Source organism: Pezoporus flaviventris, unplaced genomic scaffold (genome assembly GCF_033815535.1).
Source record: "Pezoporus flaviventris isolate CSIRO_AGI_PZ_B2104156 unplaced genomic scaffold, CSIRO_AGI_Pfla_v1 ptg000037l, whole genome shotgun sequence".
Classification (NCBI taxonomy): Eukaryota; Metazoa; Chordata; class Aves; order Psittaciformes; family Psittacidae; genus Pezoporus; species Pezoporus flaviventris.
The window spans coordinates 10,837,988-10,858,118 of NW_026892585.1; the positions used below are offsets into that span (position 1 = coordinate 10,837,988).

The window sequence follows — 20,131 nt, forward strand, 5'->3', positions numbered from 1 at the left end:
GGGGGTGCGCAGGGAGTTGGGAGGGGACACAGCTGGGCCAGCTGACCCAAACTGACCAAAGGGGTGTCCCATACCATATGACATCATTTTTGGCAATAAAAAGTGGGGAAAGAAGAAGGAAGAGGGGGACATCAGAGTGAAGGTGTTTGTCTTCTCGCATAACCAGTACGCAGGACGGAGCCCTGCTCTCCTGGAGATGGCTGAGCACCTGCCTGACCATGGGAAGTGGTGAATCAATTCCTTGTTTTGCTTTGCTGGCATGTGCAGCTTTTGCTTTGCCTTTAAAGTGTCTTTATCTGAACTCACCAATTTTCTCACTTTTACCTTTTTGCTTCTGTCCCCCATCCCACTAGCTGGGAAGGAGCGAGCTGCTGTGTAGTGCTTAGTTGCTGGCTGGGGTTAAACCACGACTTATTCTTACAGTGTCACTAACCTGCTCTGATCTTGGCAAGTCCACTGTCTGTCCATTTCCCAACACAACTTTCATCTGCTTTTTATATTTAAAGGTTAAGTTATACAAGGCAGGAATAGTCTGGCTGTCTTTATGCTTTCGCAGTACATACAACCTAGGGACTATTACTGTGGTATGCACAGATAAACATCATTATTCTCAAAATGAAGGAACCCAGTCCAGATTCTGAATACTGCAAATCCACACACACACACACACACACAGGTTGTGTGGGCACTTGCTCCTACTACTGTTGCTCAATGCAAGGATATCTTAATCTGTCATCTGACAGAGGAGCTTCCCATCATCTGTGACTACCTCCAAACCTGTCACACATGTCCCCCTACACTTGCAAACAGATACATGCTCTGTAAAAACAAGATAGTGGGATTATTGTAATCAGCTATTGGGTAATGAGGTCCTTGCATTTGCTTAACTCTAATAGCTGTCCAAATGACATAATTCTCAGTGCTCCGTCTGAGTTAGACATGGTGCTTAGCACTCATAGCTTGCTTTGTGCCTATAGAGAAAGTGCAGTGATGTGACTTGAATAACAATGGATTCAAGAGTAATGATGAGTTTGCAGTCATTCATCTTGTCATTCAACAGAGCTAGGAGAAATTACATCATTCGAGTAGGTGACTAGGAATCTGGACATCTGAGATTTGAGAGTTACAGCACAGTTGATTTATGAGATATTAGAACCGATAAAAACATTATTAGGAACCTAGTTAAGGAATTACCAAAAGTCTAAAAATATACAGGCACTAAAACGTTTAATACAATGTTTATTATGTGTAATTATAGCAAGTCTTCATAGTTTAATTGGGTTTGGTTGTAAAAAATAAGACATGAAAAGCAGTATCAATTTGCTTAACCAATGCAGAGTGACATAAAATACATAGTTTTATGGAGTACCTGTCTGCATGGCACTGGTGTAACATCTCTAACTGACATTTGTTGGGATTGAGCTCCTTTATGGTATTGCCTTTCCTGAAAAATGTGTCCTTCCCACATACTGTTTTACTGAAATCAGTATTTGCCACTGAGTGCTGTTTCTCTATTTAGTCTGTGTGTTATATAACCCATACCCTGATGTGTATTCGATCAGAACACTTAAGGCTAACAATAATCTCTAAACCAGCATTGGTTTAAAATAGCTCACAGTAGACCTAAAGCCGTTTAATTATTCTGTCATGAAAATAACACAAAAAATACAGTAAAAAATATTTTACTAATCTTAGATGTATCTGTTACTTCTCTCACCTTTTCCTTTTAATCTCTTTTCTGCTTTCCATATCCTTCTTTTTCTGTTGCTCCTGTTTTCGTACTTTATATGGTTTCATACCTGCTTCATGGTTTTTACATGTCTTTTTACAGCTTTTCCTCTTGTGTTTCTCTAGTCTCTTTCCCTATCTCTTCCTTTCTTTCTTTGAAGATTTCCTTCTCCTGATGGAGACAAGCTATAGTGGAGTCAGGTGAATTGCAATTTGGTTTCTAGTTCTGTGGCCATGGTCACTTCCTCTCCCCGTATCTGTGTTTGCCAGTCTGGAAAAAGAAGATAATTTGGCCTCCATGCAGTTAGCTTTGACACATACTGGTGGAAAGCTCCGTGAAGCACAGCTCTGAAGTGATGGGGTTCATTGATTTCAGCTGACTGATGTCAGTAAAGAACATGAACAATCGTGCAATGCCTGATTTTAGTTTTAAAAATTATCAGAAAAGTCTTTAAAAGATGAGAGGTGTGGGATAAGCAACAAATGTTCAGTTATGAACACATTATAGTGTCCTATGAAACCTTGTAAAGGGAAACTGTGTGCATGTGAAGCCAGCCCTCCCATGTTCATTCATGTGGGTATTTAAATCATGGTTGCATGCCCCTAGTACCTTTGGGAAAAGACTTAGATAAGAATTACTTGGAGATTGTAATGGTCATGTCAAGCAGAAATCAAATGTTATCCATATCTTGACTATGTTCTGAGAAAAAGATACCCCTGTCAGTGTCAATGCATTTCTTCATCCATGGCTGTTTGCTATGAACCTAGCTTTTTGATGGTTGTCTATATAGCTTTCAGCTTTGAAGGATCTTAGTCGCTCTCAGTAAAGGAGTAGGAAATAGTCAAAGCCTGCAAGTGTTAAGTGCCTCAGGCTATACCGTAAGTTGTGAAGTAAAACTTGTTTAGTCTGTATGGCTACAATGAAAAAAAATGCAGATATCAGCATTCTGATGTTATTCTCAGGAACTAAATGTTTACAATCCATAACTGTGTACTTGATGTAGAGAGTGAAGATGACAAAAGATATTGTAGTATTTATGGGTTGTAAAGCCATAAACTACAGACTGTATCAGACTAAGTTGTGATTCATAAAAGCTAAGCAGCACTGGGTTAAGCCTACCTTAGAGGGAGGAGCACCTAGGATAGATACAGGACTTGTCTGAATGCTCACCATGTTTTATATTCACATTCCAGTTACATGCTTATTTTATAGCCCTGTCACTGCTGATCACTCTGAAATCCCATGGCACTTTGTGAAATAACCTAATATTACCTCTGATCTCCTGACCGGGTATCAATTCAGATAATCACAGCAACACCTCTTATGCATCCTGCAGTACTGACCAGAACCACTCGTGTTCACTGGCTGCCCCAGGCCCCAGTTCTGTATTTAGAGTTACTATGGGCTGTTATGTGGCTGCTGGTTTCTCTGATTAACAGTTCAGCTGAGGGATTCTGGAAAGATGCCATTCCAAGAAGGAGCTGGAAGCAGGCCGGTGAAGATACTGTTGGTGATTTATTTTGATTTTCATTCTTTAAATGAAATAACTTCAAGACTGGGTGTAAGATTCATAAAAAAAAAAACAACACCCCCCCAAGAAACCAGGAACAAAAAAGTACACCAGTGTTGCACTGAATATGGAATTCCTGGAATCTTTTCCAAATTGCTATAATTGAAATATATCAACACTATACAAAGTTTTCCCTTGTTCTCTGTTAAGTCTAGAGTATCTTCACTGAAAGAGTTTGCTTGAATTCATGCAAGAATATGAATGGAAAATGTGTTGATCCTTTCTCAGAGAAACCAAGTACGATTCAATTAAATAAAAAAAGTCATCAGAAATAGAAGAACTATAAAATTACAAAATGTTATTTTCATATGAATCACAATGTTCCCAGGGCATGCATTGTGAAGTGTGTTACAGAGTCAGGAATTTAGCAAGAGGCAGAAAACGAAGACAAAAATAAGCAAAGCAGTAATAATAATGCAGTTTTTAAAAGGTCCCCTGAAGAAGCATACCTGCTAAAGCAGGGTTAAAACCCTTTAAAAGGGGATAAGATAACCTCCAATTATTTGAGAGTAAGAGAAGATTTTCTCTGAGAACAATTTATTTCTATTGTAACTGTGTGCATGAAAGCTTCTTTAAGCAGCAGTTTTTGCTGAACACAGATTAGGGTAGAGCAGGTGGGCATGCAGGATTCATGCAGTAATTCCTGTTTTCTTCTACACTGATGATAGTGCTTGGCCAGTTGTGTTTTTTTTTTCCATGAACTGAGCCAGTTCAACATCTGTGTATCTAATATGCCTGAGATGCTATAATTAGAACATTGTTAATTATTCATCACTCTTAACTCTTCTCTTGAGTGTGGTAATTTGATAGAACATTTCTGAATACTGGAACAACACCTTGATCCAAGGAGCTTTCTGACAGTGCTGAAGCTGCTGTTTCTCATGTATGATCTTAGCCAATGTTACAATTTTATGTAGGTATAGAGGCTACTATATGTCCTTGAATATTTTTCTTGTTATGAAAACCTGGCACTATCCTTATCCTGGAAAAATCATGCAAATTTGTCTAGCTAAATACATACATTTGAGCAAAATGGAAAAGATTATTCTGTGTTTAAAAATTAAAGTGAATTTTAGGCTTATCAGTCATGCTGAACTGCGATTGCTTAAAGCCCTCTGTTTGCAGAACAGCTGTTGTGCAGACAAAGCAAACAGTGGCACGTTCCCGTCCATTATTTTGGAAGTGCTCTCTTCAAGAGGGTCAGCAAATAATTTGCTTTTCTGCTTATTCAAGACATTGTCAAACCACTGGAGTCAGTATTAAGATCACAGATCAATTTATTTGATCACCTTCCATCTCCTTTATAAAAGCTGAAATACAAACATATTTAACTCTTTCAGCTGCACTGACTTTCCCTAAGTAATACACTTTATGCCTGTCTGTTTGGAGATGACTACTGCTTCTTGGCACATATCTTGCACTTCTCCTAGGATTCCTAGGTCCACATGTAGTTTTCTCTGTAATGTTAGTGAGGCCACTGGACTATTTCCTTTCTACTCAGGTACCTACACGCAAGTCCAAATTCATTTCTGTTACGTGTTTCAAGACTATTTCAGACACTGCAGCATGGCTGATGGCAGCTGGAAACAGAAAGTTTGCTGTGAGAGATCTTGAAATGCTGCCAAACAACGTTTATGTAGGAGACATGCTCTTCTTGCTGTAGATCTGGCATTCCCCCATGACCAGTTTTCAAGCTAGTGCCTGTACAAAGGTCTAGGATTAAACCTTGAACCTCACGCTGCCATTGTGCACAGATTCCTGTGTACAAGGAGACTAGCAACATGGTGACCAGGAAAATGCACAAATACAATGCAAATATTATAGATAGCTATAGACTCTCCCCATGCTTTCCACCCCTGAGTCAGATTAAAAGCTCCTTTATGGAATGTTTCCCTGTTTTGCTGAATGATTGTTGCTTTTGTACCCCAGTTAAATTCAGTCCTTCTCCTTAGGACTCGGGTGTGGGAGAGCGTGGTCTACAGAGTGCTCACTCCTAAAAATTCTCTGAGTTGAGAGATGATCTTGCTGTGCTTATTGAGCTTCTCAATTTCAAACACTAGCTCTTGGGGACCAGTTTTGTGAGGGAGCAAGTCTACTGCCCTGTGCAGCACCTGTAGGTACTGTGGTGCAAGTGCTACAAGTAGGAGCTGTGGTCTCTTGTGGTGTGGATGGAGGTGGATGTAGAGGAGGGGCTGCGGTCCTCCTGTAGGGCTTCTGCTCTCTCATACTCCCAGCAGGAGGAAGATGCTATTAGCCCCCACTCACCATCCCTGCTTGGTGTATGCAAAGTGTATAGAGATTTCTCTCCTAGTTTGTCTCCCTGCCCCCCTGAAGTGCTGCTAGCTCAGAGGGGAAAATTCTCTGTGGCTGTCGTATCCTCTAGGTGAAGGAAGCACTTGGCAATGTTCCTTCTTGTGCTAAGGGGCAAAGCAGAGTGCAGGGGCACGTTGCAGGGGCTCAATTTCCTCTTAATAATCAGTCTGGACTCTTGTCTTTCTCAGGCTGATGTATTAGGAATTTCACTCCAGGTTTATTCATGGTGGAATTAGTGGTTATGGATGCGCCATGTCCCAGCAAAAAAAAAGCGAACAAAACAAAACAAACAGCTTTCTTTGAGCCTCTGATTTTGTGTAAACCCAGAAAGATAGATATAAAATGTTGCTTCTCCTGGCCAGGTTCTCCTTCCTTGCCACCCCAATGAGAGAAAAAACCAAACCAAACAAAACCAAACCAAAGTTGCAGCTCTGCATGGAGATTATCCTTCTTCAAAACCTTGGAACAGTTGGGGTTGAAAGAGACCTTCAAAGGTCATCATCTAGTCCCATTCCCTGCTCCCCCCCAAAAAAAACAGGGGCATTTTCCACTAGATCAGGCTCCTCAGAGCCCTGTACAGCCTGGCCTTGAATGTTTCAGGGATGGGGCATCTACCACCTCCTCAACCTGTTGCAGTGTTTCACACACTCACTGTAAAAAATTCTTATTTTTCATCCCTAATCAAAATTAGCTCTAATGAGCTCTAGGTGAATGTAGAAATCTGGATGCCTGAAACCCATGGCAAGGCCTTGGTGTTTATTAAGAATACAGATGAGATTGTGCACATGTAAAGAAAGCCTCATTGTTTAATAGGCTGAAGATCAGGCTGCATCTCAGTATTTAATAATGAGAATACTTGCCTATATAAAATCTCCCCACCCTTTTCTGTCAGAAGTCTTGCAAAAATTCGATACTTGTATGCAAAATTCAACCAAAACATTATTTTTTTCCTACCTCCTCTTTTCAAGCCTAACACCTATGTCCTTCGCAAGTTTTGATATTTTTCCTCCTCCAACATTTCTGGTTGCCGATGTAAATACATGCCATTATATTTAGAACATTTTGACATGTTTTCCAGGTGCTACCAATGACAGTTCTACCAATGCTTTAATGGAAAAGCTGCGTTTAAAATATCAGCAAAGACCATGGACTGAAACTCTGAAACTTGTCCATTTTTGCATGGTAAGAATTGCAGATTAGGTGAGAGAAGGATCTGCGGTGTTACAGCACCGGATTAAAAAAAAAAAAAAATACAAAACAAGCAGCAAAATCTTTCCTGCATTATTTTAACACTTTAGAGGTTGCTTCTTGCATTATTTTAGCTTCAGGAGTTAGCTCCTATTGTCCAGTATTTCAGGTTATTTTCCATTCATTATGATTAGCACATTCATAGTATGTAAAGATAATTTCTTGCCCATAGGACTAGGAGAAAAGACTTTTTCAGAAACTGGTCAGAAACTTGCTATCTAGCCTCCCTCCTGCTGTGATATACCTTAAGTTATTCCATGCCTCTCACCCTTCCAGTAACTAATTCTATTTAAGAATCATCTCTGTAAAAAGCAGATTACACAACCACTGTGAGTTTAGGATAAAAGTCCCATTTGTTTCCATGCTTCTTTTCATTAATGCTGAACTAAAGCCTTACTCTGAAAACAATGTCCTGAGGCTGAACATAGTGAAAACTTTTCAGCAGTGAATGTTCTTTGTGAACTGAAGTGTGAAGTATGAGAAGTTTTCAGGCAAGAGCTAGAAGAGAAGCTGGGAGAGTTCGCTTGCTACTCAAGTTAGTATCTTCAGCTGGGACTTGCTCCCTGAGTCTAACCAAGTACAGCTACGGCACTTACTGATCTCTCCTTTTTACTCAGGCAGATTCCTCCTAAAATGAAAACCTAAGTAATTTCTTAGTTGACCTCTAGTATCATGGTGAAATTAGCTGGCATAGCTTGTGTTCGACTCAAAAGAAAAAGGAATGGAGAGCCACTCCCTGCTCCGAAGACCTCTGATACACAACTACTGCACAGTGTGGTCTTCGCAAATCCATTCAGTACTTCCACTTCAGAGCTAGCTAGAATCATAGGTCACCTCTATGTTTGACAAAAAGAAGTAAATAGTGTTTTGTTGTACTGGGCATGTGTGTTCTGTCTTGAAGTGATATTCTTCTTTGGCTAGTAATTTAAGGAGTCTTTCTCTGTCTTGTTTTCACAAATGTGCTAGGATAAGCCACGTCAGCCTGACAGCAATGCTCCAGATGGTCCATTGCTCTCTTGCATGGAGAAGATACAGAGGATGATAAATGGTAATGAGCTGTCAGATAACTCAAGAGTGTATTTTTTAATATAATATTCTAGGGAATCTCCCATCCTTCTCTATTGATAATGTTCTATACAAAGGGGTCAAATGTACAAACATAGAGGTGGATATGGCACAAGGGACTTGTGACTCATCTTTGGGCTAAGCCTTCAGGCTATAAATATCCTCAAAATCTGCGAATAAGCTCTACCCAGCACAGCCCTCATTAGGGTAAGAGTTGTCATTAATAACAAGAAGTCATGCAAGAGATACTGTTTCCTCATTACCTAAACCATACCCTTTAAAGCAGGGTAATACTGGTTCTACTTCTTGATCATTGCAGCCTGATTAAATAACATTTCCATTTTTTTGCAGCTAAACCTTTGTTTTCTGTGATGAACAGATTGGAATCTTTATCCAAACAAAAAGGGTAAGTTTGTTTATGAATAAAGGCAAATGAGCAAGCATGGCCTCAAGTCCAGTGAGGAATACCATCTCGATGGCTTGCCAACAATATTCTTGTTTAGCTTGGTGTATTACTCAGAAGGGGCACAACTGCGAATTTTGCTTTGCTGTTTATAGAGGAAGTTGCTAGTTGAAGGGAAGGCATGAATGCCTAGGTCCCAAAGCTACAGACAGAGGTGACTAATTTTCAGCAAACTACATGAAAATGCAAAGAGCAGAGCACCGATATATTGCCTGGTTGGACAGTTTTCAGAAGCTGAGCCAAGGAAAAGTTATTTTTGAAGCATCCCTGGTGTCTTTTCCCACGACCAAGTGAACTATCCCCATTTCCTTTCTTTGTGTGACAGAAGTTTTAGATATACAAGCCTTCTTTTGTTTGGTTGGTTGGATTTTTCATTCTCTCTTTCCTCTCCCCTCAGGCTTAATGCTCATGTTAGCCCCAGTGGGACTACCTGCTACGTAACATCAAACATGTTTTATGTAGAAGTTCAGCTGGAGATGGATGGAAAGGTGGTGGATGTGAAGTTAGCTCACCTTGGAGATGCTCCTGTGGTAAAGTTCATTTTCTCTGTCTCACACCTCCCTGTAGTTTCACACTTGGTCTCCAATGCAAAAATACTTACATTCTCACACTTTGGTGTTATTAACATACAGTAAATAACAGGGTCTGAAAATATTTTCCTGCCAAGGTGTAGTGCGATATATATTCCCAATGAATGTCTTGGAACTGTTACCAGAGATTCTGGGATGTTTTTTCTGCCTTCTTTAGGAGTATGTGCATTCCTGCTACCAGGATGTTGTTCTTGCAAAATTTCCATCAAAACATTGGCAAAATGTCACTCTGCAGTTCACATTCCATGTTCTGTAGTTGTTCGTCCATCAGATGTAAGATCCTTCAGATCAAAGAAATAACAAGCTGTTGGGGGGGGGGCAGGGAGCAGAAAGTCTGATTTTTATCAGTAAGTATCCAAATTGTGACATTCATTTGGAGTTAATTTAGTCCCAGTTTTTCAGTTGCAGTAGGCCCAGGAATTTCAAGTTGTTTTTCTTCACCAGCACGGGGCTGTTGATCAGTGAGTGCTGGGTGATATTATTAGGATGGGAATGCATATTCAGACTTTTAGTAATGTCAATAAAAGGAAAACTGGCAAAGATGATTTTTTTTTTTTTCCCCCATGGAAGAATTTAACAACAAGCTGTTAGCTTTATCCTGTCAGTTTTATCCTCTTCCACAGAGCCTTTGTCCTTCTAATTATTATATTAATATTGTGTTTTATTTATTTTAATGTTAGTCTGGTTTTTGTTGTTTTTTGTTTTTTACTTTTTTTAAGCCAACCATTCAGCTAATTAACAGTAATGGGCAAGGAACAATCTTATGGTTACCAGTGAAATGCCTTTAAGAGATGTTTCACAAAGGATGGTAAGAAACAAGAAACTCCTCTCTCTTATTCCTGTAGGTTTGCGATGACATGGCACAGCATCTAAGGTAAAGAATCATGTACAGAGTCTCTTGTTGAATTGAAAGGAATTCCTAGTCAAGCTGGAAAGGGTCATGGAAGAGCCAAGTGACTTGTTTAGGTTTCTGTCTGGAAAGGATTTGTCTCAGTGTGAAAGTCCAGGCAGGCTTATTTGGGTTCTCTGCTGATCCGCATTGCAGCCACACCTGCACAGAAGGGGAAGGTATGTCTTCCTGAGTACAGATCTCTGTAACTGCAGCACTAGAGAGTTTAGTAAGGCTTGAAAAATCCATTTAAGCGGGTAAGTAAATACTTGGTGGCTTGGTCCAAGCAGAGCTCCAGGCTGTCACAGCTAGTCAGAAGCTGCAGGAATTCTGGATTATTGAGCAATCTGAACCATTCCTTCACAAACTTAAGCAAGCCACTTGTCCCTTGTTCTTCTTTTTGGATTGATGTATCTACCAATTGTATTTAACATCTGTCTTTCTCAGTGCACTGAAATGCAGTATTAATACAATCCTTGATAGTTTGATGAAAAGAACAACGTACAAGTGGATTGTATTAAGGAAGTGTTACTATTTGACCAGCTTTATTGAAACATCGGGAAAAGTGCTTTGCAGCTGATGAGCTGTCAAATTTGTGTATCATGCAAATTTATTGCTTTCAGTAGTGCATGTTTAACCAGTGTTGGCTGTAATTATATTCGCAACAGAACCAAGGATTTGTATTTCCTGTTGTCTTCTAAGAAATTTAAAAGGAGTACTGCTACTGTAAGATCTGATAAGGAGGAGGCCTACATCACTCTAACATAGTGCTTTTTCTAGCAAGTTAGATATAAAAGAGCACCTCCCATATGAAGGCAGGCTGAGTAAATTGGGGCTGTTTAGCTTGGAGAAGAGAAGCTGCATGGAGACCTCAGCAGCCTTCCAGTATCTGAAGGGGGCTTACAAGGATGCTGGAGAGGGACTCTTCATTAGGGACTGTAGTGATAGGACAAGGGGCAATGGGTTTAAACTTAAACAGGGGAAAATTCAGGTTAGATAAAAGGAAGAAGTTCTTCCCTGTGAGGGTGCTGAGGCGCTGGCACAGGTTGCCCAGAGAAGCTGTGGCTGCCCCATTCCTGGCAGTGTTCAAGACCAGGTTGGATGGGGCTTGGAGCAACCTGGTCTAATGGAGGGTGTCCCTGCCCATGGCAGGGTGCTGGAACTAAATGATCTGAAAGTCCTTTCCAACCCAAACCATTCTGTGATTATCCATTTCATTTACTAGCATGACAGCAGTTTTTTCTTTTTGGTAGGATGAAGAACTATGATGCCTTTGGAAAGATTCTAGAAGAGCTGTCAAATATGTATCAAATTCCAGGAGACAGGTTGCAATTAGTTTTTACTTGAAAACTTACAATCCATACCCTAGCTATTGTTTACTTACAGAAATAATACTTTGTGTTCTTTCTCTCCCAGTGAAATGAAAGCTAAGGGATACCATGCTTTGCAGGCCCTTGAAAGAGATCTCTATTCAATGTCTCTTCTGCACAGGTAACTTGAAGTCTCCCTCTTTCTACCCTTCCCTCCACCCCTTCATTTCACTAAAAACCAAATTAACTGATCTAATTATAGAGAAGCGTGTTGAAGGTTAATGAGTTTTCTTGCACTGGAAAGCCTGAAGCTTTTCTGCAGTTTGTCAACCAGGCACGCCAAACAAGACCATCTACTGAACTCATGTGCTTTATCTGGGAGACTTGTTAGAGCAGAGCTTGGGTGTGTGTGTGCATGTGACCACCCACGGGAGCAAACAGCGCACCTGAAAATCAGCAGTCACATTTGGATCTCCCTGTGGCAGACGTAAAATATCCCTTTTGGGGTCCTGCTGTTTGAGCATCAAAACTTAGGTTTTAGATGAGGAGTAGTGGATGCTACCTTTTCTTCTATCCTTCCTTTTCTCATTTCTCCTTTCAAAGGGTAGAATTACAGACAGATGGGGAACAGATTTTCCTAAACCTTCTGGTAGTTGTACGATGATTTTCATTCTTTTAAGAGTAACAGTTGAGGGCAGTGTTTTCCTTCTGGATTTTTGAAGCATCCTTTCTGATATCTTGCCCTCAGCAAGCATTTTGTAACTTGAAACACACCCTTGATTTATTTTTGTACAGTGTTCCTTTATGAAGCATACTAACTGTGTGAATAAATATACTATATCCTTGCTGATCACTGATATCTCAGTAAATATTATTTATGTGTTGAACAGATTATTCATCCATCTATGATGTAAGTTAATGCACTGCAGAGTTTTAATACACAGCCATATAATTGTATGGCTGTATATTCAGCTGTATGGTCACATTTGTGCTTAGAGATTGGTTTTGTTGGAGTTAAATTATGCAGTTTATTTCCTCACTCTTTGCTCGACCTGCCACTCCAATGTTTTTGTTCCACTTCATTTCTGCTAAATAGCACATTAAATTGCAACATGAAACAGCTCAGATACAGGGGTGAAACTGGAAGCCCAAGTCTTAGGAGTAAAGCATGAATGGAATTACGGTGTTTTGGAAGCTGTCATAACAAATGAAGACACAATCTACTTCCAAGAAAGCACTGTCTCCCTTTGATTAAGGGTGCAAATTATCCTTTACATGAGCCGAGCAAGCACTGCAACTCAGGAAACACTAATCAAGATGTGTTTTGAACTAGATCAGAGGATGTAAACAGAGTCATAGAAGTACTTCATGGAAAAGTAGGACACCTGGTGCCAAGAGCTGGAGGTGATTTTTTTTCTTTTTCTGAATTCAAAGAATTGTAATAAAAACTCCTACTATTTTTACTTGATCTTTTGTTTTGTTGCTTATCTTTGTTTACAGTAAAGATTCATCATGATAAAACATGCTGTAGGGATTTATCTTGTCTGTATTCTCACATGGTGTGCAGACATACAGAAGGAAACAATACAGAAAAGCCAGGTGGTTTATCACTTCCTACAATACTGACTTTGCAGCAGCCTAAAAACAAAGGTAGTAATATTCTGAGGTGATGTGGGAAACCACAGTTTGGGAGTAACCATGAGATGACAGCAGTGGTAGCTGAGAAAATCCTCATGTTGCATAAATGGCAAATACAGTCAGTTGATAAGGATTTTTTGGCTCATCTACACTGTCAGAAGCAAGCTTTAATGCTTTCTAGTTCATAAAAGTAATTTTAATACATGCTACCACTATCCTGTTGCACAGCTTGATGTTAAGTGTCCTTTATACAAGTATTACAACTTTCCCTTCTCTTTCCAGCTAGACACTGAAAGCTCTAGTTTAGCTAGTATATTTTAGGCTGAACAACAGGTTATTGTACAAGAAATAAAAATTGATTCTAATCTTTTCAAAGATATCTGATGACTGTTTAACTGTTAAATCCTGACATATACTGTATTTTGAGCATATACTGTAATTAGAGGTGTACACTTACGAGGAATCCCCTTCTGCCCACCTATACTGTTCCTGTTCTGTTCCCCTTTGTGCAAGATGCCTTGTAGTGACCTGTGTAGTAACTATTTTTTTTATTCCTCAGGAACACCTATGAACATTGAATTTTATATTTCTCCTTATCAAATTTTGGAAGAAGAACTAAATCCTGGTAAGGCTAGAAAAGCAGAAATAACTCGTGATAATTTTTTCAGTGCTGTTTCATTAAGTTCATTAATTAAACTCAGAAATAAGACTTAAAACTCTAGTTTAGCAGAATGATTTATGTGATGCACTTCAGCATGATTATAACGTACATCAGGAAACTACTTTCCCATTTCTTGGCTTTTGACCCAAACTGAAGTAAGAGTGATATCAAACAAAGTAACTGCCTAGCCAGAATGAAAATGGTGGTTGTTTGATCTATTTCATGGCATATTCCAAAAGCAGCTATTGCTTTTGCATTTTTGGTATGGTCTGTGAAGCATTCTCCTTGCTGCCCAAGCCAATGAGGCTCTCAACTGGACCCGACTTTTAAAAGACCTTCCGATTGCATGTTTTGTATGCACAGGTTTAATCTACACTGACACAAGGAAAATAATGCAGTTCTCTTTCTCCCTCAGGTTCCCAGGTATGTGGAACAAAGACAGCTGTAACTGTTGAAGGCACAGATACGCTCCACAAACTTTCTCTTTCTCCACTGCTTGCAGATTCTCAAGGCGGAGAGGATGGGTGAGGCTCTGGACACTTCTCAATACAGAAATGGATTTACAAGTCATCAGCGCTAACCTCAGCATAACTTACATTTAGCCTGTGCTAAAACAGGAAGCTCTGTTCTATTGATGATGTTATGCTCCCCAGCTACACCAGCTATAACCTTTGGCTTTTACGTATTTCCCAAATGGAATATAAAGTTATTGTGTTTGTATTTAGCTGTGTCAATTACATTGAACTATGGATTTATTCATAGATTTGAAGCCAGAAGATATATAGAGAGAAATTGAACCTTAACTATACAAAACAGTTTGTCATCCCACCATCGGTACTGACACCTGATCTCTATACTTCAGTGTCAGTCCTTCTCCAAAATATCGCTATAGAAGATTTATAGCTAACAGCCTTGTGCACTGTTCCTCAGTTTCCCATGGCTCACTTTTCCTTTCTTCCAGTCTTTACATTAACCTTGTTTTACAATGTTAAAGGTTGTAGCTGCATATATATATAGCGAAACTTTTCTCAAGACAGAAAGTATGGAATGTAGTAAACTGCAAAGGGACCTGATAGTGGCCTTGCACTACAAGACCTTGCATGTCAATTTTTGTATCAAGCTTTTATTCTTTTTCTTTTCCCTCAGCAACCCTGTTTTTTTGCCACTGACTGATGAACTCAGCATGGATTTGCCAGCTTTCTTTGTGTTGAAGTTTCACCAGCCTATTCCTATGTCCTTATCCAGTATTGAAATGATACAGAGGCTGACAGGCATGTTCTAATTGTTTTTAAGACTAAGTAACCAAGTAATTGTTTTTAAGACTAAGACTTTTCTGTGACTATGCACTGCCTATTCACCTTTTATTTCCCTGTGTGAATGTTGTAAGAAGGAAAACTGATTTCTGGGGCAGAACTTGTTCTGTTCTATCAGCTCAAGTGTAACATTCTAGCAACCAGTGCAAAAGAAGAAGAAAAGTATCACAAATTACAGGCAAAGCTGTTAAACACTCTACCTCAAATGTCCATTAGCAAAAAAGGGGGTAAGAAAGGAGATGGATGTTTTGATCTTTTCAAAATATTGGGTTTGTTTTTAATATAGGCTTTCATGTGCAGTCATAACCTAAATGCTAATTTAAAAAAATCACCTGGTTTCAGGAATTCAGATTACTGGCTTGAAACTAGCTCCTCTGTATGAACTGATTGTTCAGTCTACCCTTAAAGAGAAAGGCAGTGAAGATGTGTCTACATACAAATCCCATTTCTTTGTGGTGAGTATAGTGTTTGACACATACTTTGCCCTTGTGCAAGATACATACTGAACTGTATTTCCCCATAAGCAAGCAGTGCAGACTTCCCAGAATCCCAATAGTATTTAAGTGCTCCTTAGGAAATAGTTCAAATTATTTATGAAACAGTGGTAGCCCCTTTCAAGTAAGTGAGCTTCTCATCCTCATTAATGAAACACTGCATGCATGGCTGTTGAAGTCATACTAATTTGTCTGTCTGTAACCCAAATACTTACTCTTGTAAAAATTGCTCAGAACTTTACCATTAATGCCTTAAAAAGAAGGAAACTTATTGACTGGTGTAAGAAGCAAGTCTCAAGATGGTGCTTACCTAGACTTTTGAAGGTCTTTATCATGCTGCATGTCACGCTGCATATCATGCTGTTTTAACAAAAAAAGATTTATTGATTAGGTAACACTGAGAATACTGATTCCTTTTAAAGGGACTGGCAGGAGGAGAAGTGTAAAGTGTTATAACAGTGATGTCAATTACAGTCTAGAGCCATGATGGTTTAACTATAGATGGCTTCCCTTTTAATAACTAAATACTTAATTTAGGCTGCATTAGTTGTAGAGATAAAAACTTACAATAGAAAATGGTGGCTTTCTGCCAGATTTAACGTACAGGGCAGCTAAAGGTCAAGCTTCAGTGATCTACTTTTTTTGCTAAGAAACATTAATTTTACAATTAATGGCAACAAAAGATAAGGACACTTCTTTCTCTTCTACTAACAGTGGTAGCAGAGCCCATTGCCTACATAGTTCCTGGACTTTGAGTTGGTGGTAGTAGCAAGCTTACACCATGCTAAAATGAGATGTAGCAAAGCTTTCGTCTATAAAGCCCTTAAGACAAACTTTTAATTTCCATTAGACACACACAAAAAGCTCTGTAATTTCAGCAACCCCCTAAAATATTAGTACTTGCTAGAAGATTGCTTCACTTCTGAGTTTAAAGGTTTTACTTCTAAGAATAAATTACTAAATTTCTAACCTCAAAAGGAATATAGTGGAAACCCTTTTGCTCCATGAACACACAAAGAAAAACTGTTCTACTCTGCTTTTCAGCTTTTCTTAATGTAGACCCTGCTAATTAACTGCCCTGCCCTGTTCTTAAGGTGACAGTTGCCACTTGGCATCCAGAAATAGGTAACAATACCATATCGCGCTTCTAATTTTGTCAGAGAATCACTGTTGACATGGACAGGTGGCAAATTTTTCTTACTATCTCCTCTCCTCCTCTCCACACGAATCATCAGGAGATCTAATCAGGAGATTCTAATCAAACTTCTCTAAAGAAAGCCGTAGTGATGTCAAGCAGCACTACTATGATATTCTTTTGAGGGATTTTGGTTGTTAACGTTTCTATAGCCTACAAGGTTCTTAAGAATATTTGGTAGAATAGGTGGCCCTTGAAGTCCTGACTGCTTGGCTCTGGGTATATTCACTTAATTTGGATGCATTTGGGAGGGAGAGATCATCTCATTTTGCTTCCTCTAAGGATTATATTTCTACTGAAATGCAAAGACATGATGGACATGCTAGCAACATGTCTTCCAAAATTATTTGTTGTCAGATCATGCAGGTGCCTGATATCATCAAGCTTTAAACTTTGTTTCCAGTGCTTGAAATATCACCATATTTGTTGTTCAGTCTCTTCCAGATTGCCCAAAGCACTGCTACTTCATAAACAATGGCTCAGAAAAATCAGATTTAGGAGGTGCCTTGGTCAGTAAAATCCCATTTAGCCATCCACAGAGTGTGCCTGGTGTAATAGAGATTCTTCGACATCAAGTGGCATATAACAGTCTTATTAGCAGCTGTGTCTCTGATAAGCATATAAATGAAGGTAAATTACATGGTTGGAAGTAATGGCAGAGTATTAGAGAAAAACTAGCTTCTAAGCTGGGTGTTAACAGATTTACTGCTCCCTTGCCAAAGCTATCACTACTTGTATTTTAAATGATAAAAAAATCCTTAATTCTAGAATTACATTCTGTATATGTGTGTCTATATATATAATAATAATATATATATATTATATATGTATTAATCCTTTAGGCCTGACACTTCTTATAAGCATAAACTAAGTTGACAAAGTAATGAATTACATTCTACTGTATCAGTATTTTTTTAATTCTGGCATGTGATGCAGCTGTAAGAGTCAATGGATATCACTAAATAGCGGATTTATTTCTAGATGGTACAGAACTGCTTTACTTTGAAGTGGCACCACACAAGAACACCAGCTTTTCTGTCTTTTTCCCTCATCCCGTGAATGAGAATTTAGCCTCTGGTATGTGTGGAATAATTGATACTGTCCTCATTACTGGGCTGACAAAGGGATTTGATTCTATCCAGGCTCTTGCTTCTCAGTTGCAAGAACATTCTAAGAGCTACTCTCGATGGTGTGCAAACCATGAAAACATAAGGAGCACTTGTATATAAACTGCTTGCTGAACTGTTCAGTATTTGGCATAGAACTGAAAGTAAACACAACTAATCAAGTCCTCTTCTGCCTTGGCCTGCAGTTAATTCATAAATTGTAACTTGTGTTATTTTTAAGTATACTGGGAAAAAAAAACCCAAGTGTTATGCAAGAGCATTGCTGCAAGCCCCATCTCATTGACTTCAGTCCTTCCTCTAGTGAAGCATCAGAATGAAAGGCTTGTTTTTCATGTTTATAAAACTGTTTATTTTGAATTGCTTACATTCTACTCTTTTTTAGTGACAATTGATGTTATAACCTCCAGAGAAATCCAATGTCACCTTCATTTAAATCCTCAAGACCCAACTCTCAATTCTAGTGATGACTTTATAACAAGAGCTGTGAAGCGGTAAGCAGCTTTATTTCCCAACACATGGAGCGAACAAACCTCAGGTGTCCATTTTAATGGAAAGATCTTGTGTGTTCACAAGGCCATAAGCTCAGCAACCAGACAACTTCACTCTAATAAGAAGTTACAATAGTGAGAATAAGTTACTTCGGTGTCTTAAGTATCTCTTTCAAAAACTTTAAACATGAATAGTGATGGAAAGTGTTTCTTTCAAGCAGAAAGCAGATGGGGCAGGGAAATACTTTTGAATGGAAAGTTCTACCTTTCATAAAGATGCTTTTTTCATTTGTAAACATGCTTTTCTCAAGACTTGAGCTGATGACAGTCTCATGACTGCTATAACTTAAGAATAGCATGGAAAGGGATCTTCCCATATCTCACACCAATCAGTGCTTCCTTTCAGAAAGGGAGGAGTATACAGCGTATCTACAACAGTGTGTCTTGCTTGCTTTCGGAAGCAAATTCTGAAACAAATTCTGAGAGGCAAGTTGCTGTGATTTAGGAATATACTCTAGAGAAAGGACTGACAGCGCTAATTAATTTAGCATAAGCCAGTCTACAACTAGTGTCTATTTGATGACAGCAAGATCAATGCAGGCTGGATTTTTAACCTGTTTTAAAACTAGATATTATTCCCAGAACCAGGTAATGCTATTGTTAGGGTGGAGAAAAAAACTCTAGTATAGATAGTGTTTTAGAGAAGATATGCTCTATACTGGTTTTATACAAAACATGAAAGTTACAATTATAAAACTCAGCAAGAATTACTGTATTTCAATATTATTAGTTTAGCTTTTCGTTAAAAGCACCCTTATGACTTTATTTTCACCAAATCCTCCTTGCTTTTCCTATCAAAGCTGCTTTACACCCCTAAGCTCAAAGATCCAGCGTTCGATTTCACTGTGTTAACATGTTTCCGCTATAGCACATGTAGTTAAACTGTATTTACTAGTAGGTTGTACAAAGCAAAAAGATGCAAGGAGGTAGTGGCTGGTTTTTCACCACAGGTATCATTCAGATGTCAGCCACAGTCTAAAAAAAGAAGTAAGCTGAAGGATGGATAAAGTCTGTAATAGTGACTAATCTTTTATTTCCTCTTTCAGTTGCATGTCAGTCCCAGTTGTCATGAGAGCTATTTTCAGGAATGCTGCCAAGGTGAAAGCTGCCAGCGAAATACAAGATGTGAAAGCAGACATGAAACAGAAACCTGAACCACCATGTGAGCAAGTTACACATTCTGATAGTCCCGAAGACAGTCTTTCTGTGGCTGGTCAGCAAGATTTGGTAGTGACGGATAAGCCAAGTATTACAGACAGCGCAAAAGAAAATCCCTCCACAGCCAAACTGGAAACTCTGGGTGATAACACAGAAAAAAGTAACCCCACAGTAAGTACAGAAGCTTTGTGTGGAGCAGAGGAAAGTAATTCCACAGCTAGTACAGAAGCTGTTATGATAGATAAGAAAAACACACAATCTATTGTTTGATAATCAAACAAGAAAGAAGTATTTTCCGTTGTGTAGATTGCTTTTGCAGAAACTTGGCAAGCTCACTGTCTACTTAGTGATTTGTGAATGGAGTTTCCTCTTTGCACACTGTTAAATACACACAAGTAACGCTCTTGAATTTGCATGTTTAAACTTCCAAATTTGGAAAGTCTAACACTGCTCTAGTAACCTTTATTTTTGTCTGCACCATATTCTACCACAGTACAGAAGATATTTCTGTGTAACATATGTGATATAGGGTATAACATGACACATGCACCTCTGGGAAAGCAACTTTATCCATGTCAGCATTATGCTAAATAAATGGAGAAAATGAATGAACAGTTTTGCATGTATGTAATCTATGCAGATAGAGACTCCTAATTGCAGTTGTTTTCCCCTAATGCAGAAGTGGTACTGAATGACAGCCAAATTTACAGTCCACCAACTCCATGGCAGGACAATAGAATCTTTAGTAGGGAAGTTGTAAACTCAGTCTCTGAAAGTCAAGTAATTTTTACCTTAGCTTTTTTCTGGTCTCAAAGTATAA

The 20,131-nt window shown here is 38.9% G+C and overlaps 1 protein-coding gene across 1 annotated transcript; it reads left to right on the plus strand.

Moving 5' to 3' along the window:
* The first annotated feature begins 112 nt into the window (after nt 1-112).
* On the plus strand, nt 113-19,581 carry LOC133275243 (mediator of RNA polymerase II transcription subunit 1-like). Its single transcript, XM_061465089.1, has 17 exons — nt 113-220; nt 6,690-6,794; nt 7,827-7,908; nt 8,277-8,331; nt 8,786-8,918; nt 9,824-9,852; nt 11,121-11,192; nt 11,284-11,358; nt 12,511-12,581; nt 13,375-13,440; nt 13,892-14,000; nt 14,623-14,747; nt 15,132-15,244; nt 16,913-17,108; nt 17,460-17,555; nt 17,988-18,096; nt 19,200-19,581. Exons 1-17 carry the CDS (start codon nt 197-199, stop codon nt 19,579-19,581), a joined length of 1,842 nt encoding a protein of 613 aa, XP_061321073.1. The 5' UTR covers nt 113-196.
* The last annotated feature ends 550 nt before the right edge of the window (nt 19,582-20,131 follow it).